The 15,892-nt window shown below is 46.7% G+C and overlaps 1 protein-coding gene across 1 annotated transcript in view; it reads left to right on the top strand.

Moving 5' to 3' along the window:
* The window catches only part of LOC136586564 (SCO-spondin-like), a 100,849-nt gene that overhangs the window by 50,416 nt on the left and 34,541 nt on the right, over positions 1 to 15,892 (top strand). Inside the window, exons 59-75 of the mRNA XM_066584700.1 lie at positions 1,149 to 1,319; positions 1,679 to 1,931; positions 2,013 to 2,059; positions 3,093 to 3,263; positions 3,884 to 4,015; positions 4,348 to 4,490; positions 8,170 to 8,264; positions 8,847 to 8,896; positions 9,454 to 9,627; positions 9,850 to 10,020; positions 13,055 to 13,158; positions 13,387 to 13,556; positions 13,634 to 13,680; positions 13,942 to 14,142; positions 14,221 to 14,391; positions 15,259 to 15,456; positions 15,592 to 15,682. Of these exons, the coding sequence (XP_066440797.1) occupies positions 1,149 to 1,319; positions 1,679 to 1,931; positions 2,013 to 2,059; positions 3,093 to 3,263; positions 3,884 to 4,015; positions 4,348 to 4,490; positions 8,170 to 8,264; positions 8,847 to 8,896; positions 9,454 to 9,627; positions 9,850 to 10,020; positions 13,055 to 13,158; positions 13,387 to 13,556; positions 13,634 to 13,680; positions 13,942 to 14,142; positions 14,221 to 14,391; positions 15,259 to 15,456; positions 15,592 to 15,682 (2,389 nt within the window). The remainder of the gene's footprint in view (positions 1 to 1,148; positions 1,320 to 1,678; positions 1,932 to 2,012; positions 2,060 to 3,092; positions 3,264 to 3,883; positions 4,016 to 4,347; positions 4,491 to 8,169; positions 8,265 to 8,846; positions 8,897 to 9,453; positions 9,628 to 9,849; positions 10,021 to 13,054; positions 13,159 to 13,386; positions 13,557 to 13,633; positions 13,681 to 13,941; positions 14,143 to 14,220; positions 14,392 to 15,258; positions 15,457 to 15,591; positions 15,683 to 15,892) is intronic.

Below are 15,892 nucleotides of genomic sequence, written 5' to 3'. Positions count from 1 at the left end.
AGTTATACCAATCATACACTTGGCTATAATGCTACAAAACCCTTGACTTTGCACAACTGTACCTAGAAGAATTGATGCTGTTTTCTCTTCAACAACTTTTTAATTGGTTTATGAAGAAAACAATATCAGTACACTTAACTCGTATTAAGTAAACAAACAGAGTTAGGGCTCTTTTACATGAGCGTAGGCGCCCTTGCTTTCTCTCGGCCGTGCCGTAAAATTGCACAAACGTTCGTTTTTCCGCGATTACGGCCAGCATTTTCTCGCCCATTCACACAACTAAGAGCAACGTTTTTAGCGAAAAAATACGTCGCACCCCGGAAAACCCTTGCTTTGCAAAAATCCTTGTGATGACTTCCAACACCTATAGAGGCACCTGTAAGCTTTTCTTAGCATTGGACGCTGCTAAAATGCCTCCCCCTCCTTTTTTTTCAGCTCCCATAGGAGTCTATGGGAGCCGCCACCGTATATTGGGCAAAAGATAGTACCAGAACTATCTTTTTAGCACCGTATATTCGCCGGTGCATATTTTGGTCGTGTATGTTCAAGTTGTGACGGTCCAACGTATTTATGTGCCAAATATTCGCCTGTGTAAATGAATGTATTGTGAACGAATGCACTGGAAACCAATGCCTCAGATGGTCGAGTATAGTGGTTGGCCGTAAAAACGTCACCGCTTATGCACTTGTGTGAATCAAGCCTCACACATATCCATATTTGAATTGAGTGAGATACAGTTTAACATGAAAGGTTAACTTTTTAAAGTAAGAGGTAGGGAATTTTTCCTCTTCTGGACGTTCTCGAAATGTCCATAAATCAACCATGACTAATTATATAAGAATATCATTAAACAAGACATTGTGGATTTTAACAAGTCCCTTAACTTGGAAATAGTCCGAGTCACGCATCCCACCAAGAATGAAAGGTCAGAAGTCTGGTTTGTTTCATCGAGAAAACTTTTAACACCTCTACTTTGGAATGCATGCACGCAATCCTATGGCGGAATTTTGCTGCGGAGTTTCTGTCCGTGGGCATTAAGTCTAAAGCTTTTACATAGTATTAGTATACAGAGGTAAAACAACAAATATATATATATACATTATACATCAAATATGCACTCACATGCTGACTCTCCCCTCATCGCACAGTGGTCGGGGGCTGGTCCTCCTGGAGCAACTGGACAGAATGTACAGTGACCTGTGACTCTGGAATCCAAACTCGAAACCGCTCATGTTCCCAGCCAGTGCCGCTTCACGGGGGCCCCGAGTGCCAGGGGCCCCACATGCAGACCAGGGAATGTAACACACAACCCTGCAGAGGTGAGCAGCCCTGATATACCAAGCATGCACAGCTGGGATTATGTCATTGGTATATCTGTCACTAGTAGCAGGGGTGGAGCCTATAATGAGGGAGGGCTCATGTGCTTGATTATCTAGACTGTATACAATTGTGACAAACCCTCAGCTGTGAGAGATGTTAGGTCAGGATGCCTTTTCAACTTCTGGATGTGAACAATAAATTCCCCTACTCACTGACAGCAAGCAGAGATATTGAAAATGCTGAGTAGTTGAAACATAAGGACGATCAGAAAACGCCACAACTTTGAACTCTACACTGCTGAATCTTTGCTCCTGTTCAGAGTTGGGCTCTGCAAGTGATTCTCATTCTTCTTTCTCAGATTCGTGCCCATCAGACATGATCTACCAGACGGCAGAGGAGTGCCGCAGAGAGGGAGGAGCTTGTCCGCGGTTCTGCCTTGACCAGGCGGTGTATGTGGAATGCTCCTCTAGCTGCTTCGAGGGCTGCTACTGTTCAGAGGGGCTCTTCTTACAGAATAACAGCTGTGTGCACCGCAATGAGTGCTTTTGCTACCACCAGGGTGAGCTGCTGCCACCGGGAGAGAGCCGGACGCTGGACGCCTGTAATAATTGGTCAGTGCCTGTTGTGTCATCTGTTCTTGTGTTGTGTGATGTCCACCAGGCACTCAGCCATGTTCTCGTGTTTATCTACAGTACATGCATCTTCGGGAAGATGGTGTGTGGCGCCAAGCCCTGTCCAGGTAATCACCATTTATATTATCACATCTGAGCCACGTATGGAGACGATCACCAGGGCAAAGGGTCTTCAATCTGCAGTCACAGAGAACAAATCGCTGTATTATACCGCATGAAATAACCCTCTCCTGTAGTCCTAGCCCGTGAAGTAGGACTCAGTTTTTCTGGCCCTTGATTGGTAGTCTGCAGGCCATTTAGTGGATGCTGCCACAATCCTCTATTTGGATAGAGCAGATGCCAGCTCAGGCTGCTATGTAGGAGTGAGGGTCACAAATAATTGGGCAGATATTAGTGCACCCATTACATGGTCCCATGTTAGCTCCTGATGAGTAAAAGATGCCTTTGTTGGAGTAATCACTTAATTTAGGTGATACTCAAAGGCTATCGTAGCCTAATCAGTCAGATATGCCTAATTATATATAGACGATGCATCAGAGAAGAGTACAATGCAAAACACTTAAGTGATGTTTCCAAGCTCTTCTGTTTTATATAGTGTGACAAATCCTACAAAATCAACAAGTCAAGAATTCAATGTCTAAGGTTAATTATGACAAAGCTGCATGCTCAGCCTCTGACACCCTGTTAGCAAAACTACAATGCATGTCTTTTGTGCACATACTTCTAGCTATGCACACGGTACTACTACATAAAACATAATTCAATACTTCCACAATCTAATTCAACACTTTAAAACCTTCATCATCAGTGCGGCTTTCCAGTTAATGATACACTGATAGGATCCCCTAGGAGGGTGGTTTAGGCAAGTACACAAGTAATATCCTCCTTGGTGAAGGTTCTGATCAGATACACTAGATATATAGATAGACTAGATAAATAAATATATATATATATATATATATATATATATACAATTCCCTGAGGATATATAGGTGTAGATCCCAGTGAGGATAAATTGGCATCCTTCTCTCCATTCCTTTTTCACAAGGGATGAACTTTTCGAAATGTGATGTGTGAGCACAACTCTAACACATAGCATTGCTCTCCTTTCACATCTTCTCTTGTGTCTTCTCCATGCAGTGGACTGTGGCTGGAGCAGCTGGACGCCCTGGAGTACTTGCAGTAGAAGTTGTAACGTGGGGACCAGACGACGCTACCGTTCCGGAACCAACCCACCTGCAGCCTTTGGGGGTCGGCCTTGTGAGGGCTCCAAGGTGGCCATAGAGTTTTGCAGTTTGCAACCTTGTAAAGGTAGGTCCAGTGAGAGGTTAACCCCAGGGTTATGTCACAGGGCAAAGAGCCTTCATCACCAAGTCTTCAACATGGACTCACAGCTTGCTTTCTGGACATCATCTTGAATGATTATTATGGCCCCAGCTAGTGGATTATATGACACTGTTGCTGGGACACTATATAGCACTTTTATATAAACACAATCCATGGCAATGTTATTGAGGCTGTATTTTGCAATATTGTTATGACTCTGTTTATCACTGTTATAGGGGTACTATATATATCACTATTTGTTGACTGTATAGCACTGCTATATAGGTATGTATGGCACTGTTTTGGGGGGTACTATATAGCACTCTTATATAGGCACTGTATGGCATTGTTATCGAAGTACTGTATGTGCTGTTATATGTTCACTTTACGGCACTATTATATGAGCAATCCATATGGTTTTAGCATTTAGATGGGATTGGAGATAAACAGAAGTAGACCATCAGTGACCATGGGCAGTCCCACGATAACATGGTCAATGTCTTGTCTCTGCAGAAGCTTCCAACAGCTATGAGATGACTTCTTTTATCATTGAGTTCTTCCTCTGTACAGTTATGACATTCATAGGGTGCCTACTCCTCTTTCAGGTGCTGCTGGGGATTGGGGTCCATGGTCCGAATGTTCTGTCCCCTGTGGTGGAGGATATAGGAATCGCAGCCGGCACAGCATCGTCCTACGTAGAATTGAGTTCTCCACTTGTAACCTGAGTCCATGTTCTGGTGAGAGATCTCCAACCACAGGTCCTTCTGCCAAGACACTACGTCCTCTGTCCCATCAGGCGTCACCATGTCATAGTCCTCCTTCGGCGAGGAGATATTTCCATATAACACGGTCACTACAGAGTAACAAAAAAAAACAAATTTAGACAGCACTTCGTACAAACAGATTAGATGCATAAGTGCACATATACCATGGCTGCACCAACACACTACAAACATCTAATATTTCAATAAAATTTCATAAATGTAATATTTACTACACACATAAAAATGTGAGGTTTTGATCAAAGTGCGTAAGCTGGATGTTCTCAGGTGTGATGTTCTCCCCACAGGTGAGGAGCCCGGCATATGCTCAGATGGTAAAGTGTGGAAGGAGTGCGCTGAGGGCCCCTCATCCTGTGCTGACCTGGGCAGTGAAGACCTCAACAAGACATGTCAACCAGGCTGTTACTGCTCGGATGGGAAGGTCCTACTGGTGAGTAGTCAGCACATGAGGACCCTGGTGCGGGGTTAATCTCACTATGAACATGCATAAATCTATGGTTGGAGACTGGTGCAGGAAACGATGATAACACATCTCTAGATATGGATCTCTCCTGGCTTTCCTCCTACTTCTCAGTGTATCATTTGCTGGCTCTACTTCATCTCCTCTTCCTCCTCTTCCTGTTGGACTTCCACAGGGTTCGGCCTTTGGTCCCCTACATTATTCCTTCTACACGGCCCGTATTTGACAAACTATCAGTATATTTTGCTTTCAGCACCATCTGTATGCTGATGACACCTAATTATACACTTCTACCCAAGACATCACACCCTCGCTACTACAAAACGCCAGTGATTGCCTGTCCGCTGTCTCTAACACAGTGTCCTTTTTCTGTCTGAAACTAAATCTTTTCACCATCTAACCTACTTAATCCTGATAGCTACATTTCTCTGGTGCTACCTAAGGCCTCATGTCCACGGGGAAAATCAGGCCCGCCGCGGATTCTTCATGCAGAATCCCACAGCCGGTCTCTCCTTTCCTGCAGACATAAGGCCTAAAAAGAAGAATTACTTACCTGTCCGGACGCTGTGGATCTGCCCTCCGTCGCGGCCGGATCTTCTTTTATCGGCCCGGCGGATGTGCTCGGCATGCCAGCAGCGTGCCGCGCGCATGCGCCGTGCACTCTTTTTTTTTTTGAACTCCTGCTCTCTCGCGCTCCTGCGGATGTGCCACGGATCCGGACAGCTTCCATAGGCTACAATAGCAGCCTGTGGAAGTCGTCCCCGCGGGAGCCCCGCACTAAAATGGAGCATACTGCGGGCGTTTTCCAGCACACGCAATCCGCGCCTCAAGGGAAATTGACATCCGCAGGTATTTAAATACCTGCAGGTGTCCAATGCATCCCTATGGGGCGCGGATCACGCATGCGGGTAACCCGCTGCGGGTCTGTCCCCGTGGACATGAGGCCTAACTCCTCAGCAGTACGCCCGCTTTCTTGGGGTCATATTTGACTCCGATCTTTCCTTAGCTCCCTATATTCAATCAGTTGCTTATTTATGTCACCTGCACCTCAAAATCATCTCCAGAATCCGTACTTTTCTTACAGTAGAAACTGCTAAAACTCTTATTGTTGCCCTCATCCATTCTCAACTTGATTACTCCAACTCACTACTAATCGATCTTCCCTAACTAAACTCTCCCCTCTCCAATCCATCCTGAATACAGCAGCCAGACTCATCTTACTGCTTCACTGATGCCTCTACTACCCTGTGCAAGTCACTACCTTGATGCCTCCATCGTGGGCCAGTTACTACACTGATGCCTCCACTCTGTGCCAGTCACTACCTTGATGCCTCCATCCTGGGTCAGTTACTGCTCTGATGCCTCCACTCTGTGCCAGTCACTACCTTGATGCCTCCATCCTGGGTCAGTTACTGCTCTGATGCCTCCACTCTGTGCCAGTCACTACACTGATGCTTCCATCCTGGGCCAGTTACAACACTGATGGCAAGTAATCTTGTAGATACGATACTTTTTAATGGCTAACAAAAATAAATGACATTACAGCAAGATTTCATGATATCGCCCCCTTCGTCAGGCTTCATTTATCAGCCTGACGAAGGGGACGATATCCCGAAAGCTCGCTATAACATCATGTATTGTTAGGCATTAAAAGGTATCATATCTACAAGATTACTTGGTTTCTCTTACTGAGAACAATCAAGCTTTACTTTTCTGGCTAACACAGTACCAAACATTTTTTTTCATATACACTGATGCCTCCACCCTGTGCCAGTCACTACACTGATGCCTTTAAACCTGTCCCAGTCACTGCACTGATGCCTCCATCCTGTGTCATTTTCTACATCGATGCCTCCACCCTGTGCCAGTCACTGCACTGAGGCCTTTATCCTGTCCCAGTCACTGCACTGATGCCTCCACCCTGTGCCAGTCACTACCCTGATGCCTCCACCCGATGCCAGTCACTGTACTGATGCCTTTATCCTGTCCCAGTCACTACGCTGATGCCTCTATCCTGTGTCATTTACTACACTGATGCCTACACCCTGTCCGAGTTACTACGCTGATGCCTCCACCCTGCGCCAGTCACTACACCGATGCATTTACCCTGACACAGTCACTGCACTGATGCCTCCGTCCTGTTCCATTTACTATACCGAAGCCTCCACCCTGTGCCAGCCACTACACTGATTCCTCCACCCTGTGTCAGCCACTACACCGATGCTTCCACCCTGTGCCAGTTACTACACTGATGCCTCCACCCTGTGCCAGTTACTACTGATGCCTCCACCCTGTGCCAGTCACTACACTGATGCCTCCACCCTGTGCCAGTTACTACTGATGCCTCCACCCTGTGCCAGTCACTACACTGATGCCTCCCCCCTGTGCCAGTCACTACCCAAATGTCTCCACCCTGTACCAGTCACTATACCAATGCCTCCACCCTGTACCAGTTGCCCATGCACTCAGAGCCATCTTTACAGTTTATGCTGCCTTGGACCTGAGACTGAGTATGCTCCTGTTTTGTAATTGCAAGGATACTATGTATTCCACATATAGTACAGGTTGCTGCAGTCATGGGGATGCCAACAGTGTGGAGGTTATATTGTACATGTTTTTTGTATTAAATAAAATATTATTTTTTAGATCTGAAAGAATGGGTTTTGGTGAAGACCCCTACTTTCCCTTTGATGACTGGGTGTCTATAATCCCACCGTGCACCCCCTTACTATATACATGTACCTCTTTCACCTTAAGGTTGCAACCTCTTCCATGCTTGACCCTCACCCCTATTAGTTTGGTTACTAGTTTTACACTGTATGTGATGTCTGACTTCATCTCCATATCTGATTTGTAAAGTGCTGCGGAATATGATGGCGCTATATCAATAAAGAATATTATACAAAGCAGCAGCTTCTTCTTTAACCCCTTCCTGCCACAGGATGAAAGTTTACGTTTTTGCTGAGAAGGAGTTTCAGCAAATGGACATAAACTTACGTTCTATGGATTGCATGCAGAGGCGTAACTTGAAGCTCCTGGGCCCCGATGCAAAACCTGTGACAGGGCCCCCAACTATAATGCTTTATTCATAGTACTTGACTCCCAATATGGGGAAGAGAGGCCTTATGGGCCCCCTAAGGCTCCTGGGCCCGGGTGCAACCACATCCTCTATAGTTACGCCCCTGATTGCATGGGTTTATAAGCTGAGCTCACTTTATCTGCAGCAGGGGGGATGGATAAGAACACTATCCCCCCCCCGTTAACCCCTTCAATGCCATAATTAATGTTGAACGCGGCATGTAAGAGGTTCATAAAGGGAGGGCCCTTGCATTGTGATGTCATCAGCTCGCAGCGATGTAATAATGGTGGGTCTATGAACAGCAAGTACTGTAATGTATTATCATGGCGATCATAGGATCGCAGGTTCAAGTCCCCTACAGGCACATTAAAAACATTTTTTTAAATGGTTAAAAAATAACACTAAAAACGAATAGAAAAAGAAAGATCTGCTAGTTTCCTGATACCAGACTGAAATGCATTGTGGGAGCTCAGATACTGCAACTGTTGCGCAGACAGAGCTGAGCTGTTAGGCCACATGTGTACGTAGCATCAATCCAATCCGCAGTAATATGTGACTTCTGCTTCATAGAACAATCATTGTGTCCCCCCCACTAACTGCCCATGCACGGGAAACGGGGCTTGGTATGAAGCTGGAGACCCTGTGCAGAGAGACTGCAATAACTGGTGAGTAGTAGCGTCCTGCCTGGAGCTGCGCTGTATTACTATTGTATCAGGTGTGCTGGAGCCTTCGCTTTTGGAAGATTCATCCCATCTAAACGTGCGCTCCCACATAACAGAAACCGTATACGGCTTAGACTCCACCCAGCCATGGCTGCCAATAGCCGCATGACCATGCAGATCCTATTGGGAAGATCATGCTTCCACTGGCTGGGCGGAGTCTGAGCTGCAAGTGGTTTCTGTTATGTGGGATTGCACCCCAACTTTCTGAGTACAGATAATGTAGTAGATGTTACCTGCCGTCCTATGTAACACCACATACAAGTGTTTCCATCTCGGCCATGATTGGCTGAGATATGAATACCCATTAAAGTCTTTCCCGACTAGTTTTATGCTTAAAACAAGTAAACTTGTAAACGTTTTTCTATAAATCGATAGTACAAGTAAATGTAACAAACTTTGTAATGTATCTTATTAAATAAAATTGCCCCTGAGTGAATTACCCCTGAGTACCCAAATTAAAAAGAAGACCCTTGTGGTTTATGAAAAATTGTCATCTAAAGCTCCCTGTCCTCATCTCTTCCCTAGCACCTGCCTGTTGGGCCGGATCACTAACTGCTCGGAGATCAACTGTGAGGGTAAGAAGTAGACTCGGGAGTGATGGAGGCTTCGCTCTCTGCTGGATATCGTGCTATTCGTCTCTCTGTGTCTGTTTATCATTCTTGACTCACATGGAGCACAAGCTGAGATGTTCCTCATGACTTGGTGTCCTCTTTATATCTATTTGAGATGTAAATACATCCTGAGGTTCCTCTTCTCTTTTTGTTGAGGACACTGGTGACCTCCTGTTAGTCCTGTACCGGAGGTTTCTGTCAGTCTATCGCCAGTGGTTTCTGTCCCTTCTATCAGTCCAGTGTCGATGGCTCCCATCAGTCCAGTGCCGGTGGTTTCTGTCCCTTCTATCAGTCCAGTGTCGGTGGCTCCCATCAGTCCAGCGCCGGTGGTTTCTGCCCTTCTATCAATCCAGTGCCGGTGGCTCCTGTCAGTCCAGTGCTAGTGGCTCCCGTCAGTCCACTGCCGGTGGTTTCTGTCCCTTCTATCAGTTCAGTGCCGGGGGCTCCCGTCAGTCCACTGCCGGTGGTTTCTGTCCTCTTTGACCTCAGTCTCCTTCTTATATTATGTTATCTCCTTATAGTGGTAGATGGGAGCTGGTCTCTATGGACACCCTGGAGCGAGTGTTCTGCCTCGTGTGGAGGAGGGTTCCAGAACCGTTACCGCTTCTGCACGGAGCCTTCTCCATCTGGAGGTGGGTTACCCTGTGAAGGTCCTGATCGTGAGGAGCAGCCCTGCAGTCTGGAACCCTGTCCTGGTGAGAATGTACAAAGGTCTTTCATTATCACCAATGGACACATGCTCATACACATCCATCTATTGCCCAATACATAGGCAGAAATAATATACAGTCTTATGACCCAATATGCTACTAAAACAATGCTTCCCTCTAGTTGGAACAGGTCAGTTATGACAGTTGGGGACTTGACAGTCTCCCCCTCCTTGGTTCACATGGTCTCACCCATAAATCTTTCTACAGAAATTGGTAACTGGAATATGTGGAGCAAATGGACGGAATGTACCAAGACTTGTGGAGAAGGTGTGAGACTACGCAGTCGTACCTGCAACAGTCCATCACCCCTCGGGAGTGCGGATTACTGTGAAGGGTTGAGTACTGAGATGGAGCTCTGCCAACTAAAGCCATGCCCAGGTAATACTAGCGCTGCAACGTGATAATCTGCACCGGATGGGTGAAAACTGAAAGATCGGTGGAGGTCTGACTGCTGGGACTCCCACCAGTCCCGAAAACAGGGAACTTGTTTCTCTCCTATTTCACAATGTAGGATCCTTTCTTCCTATTTTTTTTCTGTAATTTAGCAGGGAAAGTGAATGGGTCGCTAGTTGCACATGTGCAGCCGCGGCTCCCTTCATTTCTTCAGGGCAGACAGAGATAGCCAAGCATAGTGCTCGGCTATTTCTGTTAGTCCCACTGAAATGAATGGACTTGCGCCGCTTCATTTATTTCAATGGGGCTAAAGAAAATAGCTAAGCTTAGTATTCGGCTATCTGTCTAGCCTGATGAAATAAATGAAGCTGCGGCCATGCATGTGCGACCAGCAGCCCATTCACTGCTACATTTGGAAGGAAATAGGGAGAAGGTATCCTACATTGTGAAACAAGGGGAACATAGGTCCCCCATTTTGGGATTACTGTAGTTACCAGTGGTCGGAAACACACAGATTTATCAATTTTCGCCCAAAACTTGTAATTTCCTCCACTAACTGAAATACCCCTTTAAGGGCCCTTTCACATGAGCCTTGCTATCTTCACACACCCGCATCGCGGCTAAAAATTGCATGAATGAGAAAAAGCCGTGACCAACTTGCGGCTAAATCTCACGTTTTCTCGCTCATACACGCGACCGGGTGCGGTGTATATACACCGCAACTCGGAATTCCTGCGGCCGGTATAAGTACTTCAACTGGTTCAATAGAGCCAGCTGACATAGTTTAGCAGTGCTAGGCACTGCTAAACTCCCTTTGCCGGCAGCTGCCATAGGCTTCTATGGGAGCCGCTGGTTGATCGCGACCAAAAGATAGGGCAAGACCTATCTTTTCCGGCTGCATCAAAACGTATTTTGCCACTGATCTCCTATCTTCGCTGGCCAGGAGTTTTCACGCGGCTAATCGGCCATCTGGATAACTGCATTGGAATTCAATGCTTCACATGGTCGCGATTTTTTTATCATGGCTAAATTAGCTGCGTAAAAACGCTCAAGTGAATGAGACCTAATGGTGTTAAAGCACAAAATGAGGAAGAAATGGCCAAATCATTTTCCAGGTATATTAGTGACAGAAGAAAAATAATGGAATTACAAAAATGAAGAGCTACCGGGTGTGCAGGTTTTATATAGAGCGGAATCACAAGCCACTCTTGCTCCATAGAAGGTGAGTGCTGGCCGTGTGTGATAACAGACACCTGCCTGCAGCAGCCAGAGTCAGTGCTAATGCTGTTAACTCTCTAAATACATTATATTTAGAGATGAGCGAACCTACTCGTTTCGAGTAATTACTCGATCGAGCACCGCGATTTTCGAGTACTTCAGTACTCGGGTAAAAAGATTCGGGGGGAGCCGGGGTGCCGGTGGAGGCGTGGCGGCACGGGGGGTAGCAGCGGGGAACAGGGGGGAGCCCTCTCTCTCTCCCTCTCCCCCCCACTCCCCGCTGCAACCCCCCACTCACCCACGGTGCCCCCCCGAATCTTTTCGCCCGAGTATGAAAGTACTCGAAAATCGCGGTACTCGGGTGAAAAAGGGGCATGGCCGAGTACGCTCGCTCATCTCTAATTATATTGTATGAGCAAGTTCAAATCCCCTATGGGGACTAAAAAGCATGTAAAAATAAATTTGAAAAAAAGTTATTTTTAATTATTGGAAAAAAATAAAAGAAGTAAAAGCTTAAGAAAAAAAACAAAACTCTCACATCAATGACAATTTTTTTAAAAAGTGGTATCACCGCGTCCATAAAAGTCCAATCTATCAAAGTAACACATTATTTATCCTACATGGTGAACATCGTAAAAAATAACACCAGAATTGCACGTTTTTTTGTTCTGCTGTAACCAAGAAAATTTTTTATAAAAAGCGATCAACAAGTCATACGAACTTCAAAATGGTACCAATAGAAACTACAGGACGTCCTGCAAAAAAGAGATTTTTAAAATGTCATCCGCTTCTCTTCTACTGTAAATGTTGCGGATCTTCTGTGCAGAAGGCTGCACAGAAAATCCACGACAAATCTGCCCCGTGTGAATATAGTCTTAGAGAGAAATAATATAAGGGCAGAATGACACCGTAGCCTTTTACTACTGTCAATTTTCTGTTTCTGTTCTTCTACTCATATCTTAGTACACGTGTTACCTGCCGTAAACCTGCATTTCATACACACTTCACATTACACATTACACCTGTCCCCACCTGTACACCCACCTCATTACACATGTCACCACCTGTTTACCCACCTCTCATTACACCTGTCACCACCTGTTTACCCACCTCTCATTACACCTGTCACCACCTGTACACCCACCTCTCATTACACCTGTCACCACCTGTACACCCACCTCACATTACACCCGTCACCACCCGTACACCCACCTCTCATTACACCTGTTACCACCCGTACACCCACCTCATTACAACTGTCACCACCCGTATTCCCACCTCTCATTACACCTGTCACTACCCGTACACCCACCTCTCATTACACCTGTCACCACCTGTACACCCACCTCTCATTACACCTGTCACCACCTGTACACCCACCTCACATTACACCTGTCACCACCCGTACACCCATCTCTCATTACACCTGTTACCACCCGTACACCCACCTCATTACAACTCTCACCACCCGTATTCCCACCTCTCATTACACCTGTCACTACCCGTACACCCACCTCTCATTACACCTGTCACCACCTGTACACCCACCTCTCATTACACCTGTCACCACCTGTAAATCCACCTCTCATTACACCTGTCACTACCTGTACACCCACCTCATTACACCTGTTACCACCCGTACACCCACCTCATTACACCTGTCACCACCCGTATTCCCACCTCACATTACACCTGTCACCACCTGTACACCCGCCTCACATTACACCTGTCACCACCCATACACCCATCTGTCACTATGCATATATCCATCCAGTGTCACATGATTGGTGTTATATTCCAGAGTCCAAATTTTCAGCATCCAACTGTTCAGCCATCGCAGGCTCTGTGTATAGCAGCTGCGGTCCAGCCTGCCGTCGGTCGTGTGATGAGGTGATGTTCAGCCAGGTGAGCTGTTATGGATGTTTTGATAACTTCTTATAATACTACATGCATTGTGTAAAATAGGGAAACGAGATTGTTAGCTCCTGGAGACTGGGATGATGAAAGTGATATAAAGTGCTGTGGGGAGATTAGATTACAAGCTCCTAGGGCCAGTACAAGTTATGTTTGAAGGGCTATCTATTAATAGGTGGATATTCTCCTCCTACAATGGTATTAACCATCTTCCCCCAGCAATGCTCTGAGCAGTGCCTGCCTGGCTGTCACTGCCCCCCGGGGAAGCTGCTGGCTGACAATGGCTCGACATGTGTGGAGCTGGAGAACTGCACCTGCCTAGACATCCTGACTGGAGAGAGGCGCCTTCCAGGAGAGACTGTGCCTAGGGGAGATGGGTGTAATAGCTGGTAAGATCCGCTTCACTCAACCAGATTATACCCCCATACCCTATGCCTCCTGTGCCCAATGTCTGATGTCTCTGCAGCACCTGTGTCAATGGCACCATGAAGTGCACCAGTACGGTCTGTCCCGGTGAGTACTTTGGGCATGGGAGATGGAGGCAGCGGGGAGGTGACACTGGATATTGGTAGGAGGCCAAGTAGTCAGTCTCATAAGTCAACAGGACTTGGGTTTAGACAATGAAGTTGACAAGGATGCAGTTATTCCTCCTCTACCCCCGATCATACTGCGCACACTGAACTCACTAGAAGAGCCGGTCATAGACATTAGAGACAGGCGGGTCATGGCCAACTGATCAGCATCAACTGATATATACTTCCATGTTTATCTCAGTGGCCGGCAGCTGGTGTGAGTGGTCAGATTGGACCCCCTGCTCCAGGACATGCGGCACTGAGGTGGTCACACGGTATCGGAGCTGTGCTTGTCCCAAACCCCAAGGTGGTGGAGAGGAGTGTGAGGGTATCCAGCAGTACTATGGTGACTCTGGGGTCCAGCTGGAGCACAGAGAGTGCCCACACCCATCTTTCTGCCCAGGTAAGTTGCAAGGAGATGACTTACCTTAGCCACCCTAGGCACCGGAGCATTGTGTAACCACCAGTCATATTTCTACAGTGAATGGTAACTGGAATCCATGGAGCCCCTGGTCATATTGTGACGCCTGTTCAGGAGAATCTGTGAGGAAGCGGCAGTGTAATAACCCGCCAGCACGGTTTGGGGGTTCACACTGTATAGGGGAGTCCAGACAGAGCCAGGTCTGCTCTGACAATAGCACCCAGTGCTCAGGTAATGGGGTGGGATTGTAGCAATGGCTGTGTGTTAGGGTGATTTCACCTGCGTTGGGGATTCTGCTTTCCTGCTCTGTCGGGGGAGCAGGAAAGGAGAATCCCAATGGCCGAATGTCTCGGATGGAACTGAATAGCGTCAGGACGGTCCCCGTTGACTATATTGGGGTTCATCCTCTTTTCTCCCAGTTGCCGGATTTTTGACGGGGAAAAAAAAGTGCCGCATACAGCGCTTTTTCTTCTGGTGCCGGATCTGTGATGGAACCTCCAACCCGAGGTTCTGATGCAGATGTGAAACCAGACTTATGTACTTATCATGCTGCTTTCTTGTTAGCTCTCAGGCTGCTGTGATATCTGCTCCACTGTGCAGCTGAAAACCCAGGCATGGAGCATTTCCAATGATGGGAGCATTGAAAGGGCTCCTTCACATGGGCATATTTGCACACACAATTGACAGAGATTAGAACCCATTGATTCCAATGGGCTTGTTCACATTTCCGCATTTTGCATGCGCATTTCGGTTGAGCAAAAAAACCCGCAGCATGCTCTACATTTCTGCGCAGTTGCTCACGAAAGGTCCCCATAGAAGTCAATGCGGGTTTGCAAATACGTGCACAATATGCAAGGAGATGTGTGAAACACTGCATAAAAGCTCTGGAAAATGAACACATCTGGAACTAATTAGCCATTTCAAGCGGTGCATCTTGTTTGAATATGCCCTGTGGGCGAAAAAAGTGCGGTATAATACACCTATACGAGCGCAAAAAAGCATTGTTCCGAAAAAAATTGCTGTGTTGAGGCGCAAGTAAATGCGCATACGCTTGTGTGAAGGAACCCTATGGATGAAGGTTTATTTTGCCTCTTGCAGAGTGTGGCAGAGGCTTGGTTGATTTCACCTGCGGTAAACCCTGCCCTCGATCCTGTGATGACCTTCATGGAGACAGCGAGTGCATGGACAGTGAGAAGTGCCTGCCATCTTGTGGATGTCCGGAGGGGCAGCTCATGCAGGATGGGGAGTGTGTGGCCCCCAGTGACTGCAGATGCAAATATCAGAACCGCACTCTGGGTAAGTTTAGTCTGGTGGAAAGATTGGCACAACTATGATAAAATGCTGAGATCGCCCTAAAAATACATAATCCATCTCCTTCCTCCAATATTGCACATTAAGCGACTGACTCATTGCTATTTTTGGTATTTTTAGGATCAGCGGACTCCGGTTCTGCCTGGTCTGGTCCCATTCATTGGGAATATGCACAGCCTGGAGAAGTAGTGTCTGGTCCATGCCGAAACTGGTAAGTGCTCCGTGCAGAAGCAGATGTAGACCATTAAGGTGATATTCTTCCCTATGTTACAGGCAAAGTGTAAAAGGTGAGTATTGTATAGAATACCTTGGCATTATACAGAATGACAAACACTATTTAGGCAGAGTATGGCAGTACGGCAGTAAGTTCTCTGTCTCTCCCTTTATAAGTAAGTTAGATTTTCAAAGAGGTGGAGGCAAG

Source organism: Eleutherodactylus coqui, chromosome 12 (genome assembly GCF_035609145.1).
Source record: "Eleutherodactylus coqui strain aEleCoq1 chromosome 12, aEleCoq1.hap1, whole genome shotgun sequence".
Classification (NCBI taxonomy): domain Eukaryota; kingdom Metazoa; phylum Chordata; class Amphibia; order Anura; family Eleutherodactylidae; genus Eleutherodactylus; species Eleutherodactylus coqui.
The sequence above is the reverse complement of the archived record's forward strand: the minus strand, read 5'-3'. Positions and strand labels throughout refer to the sequence as shown.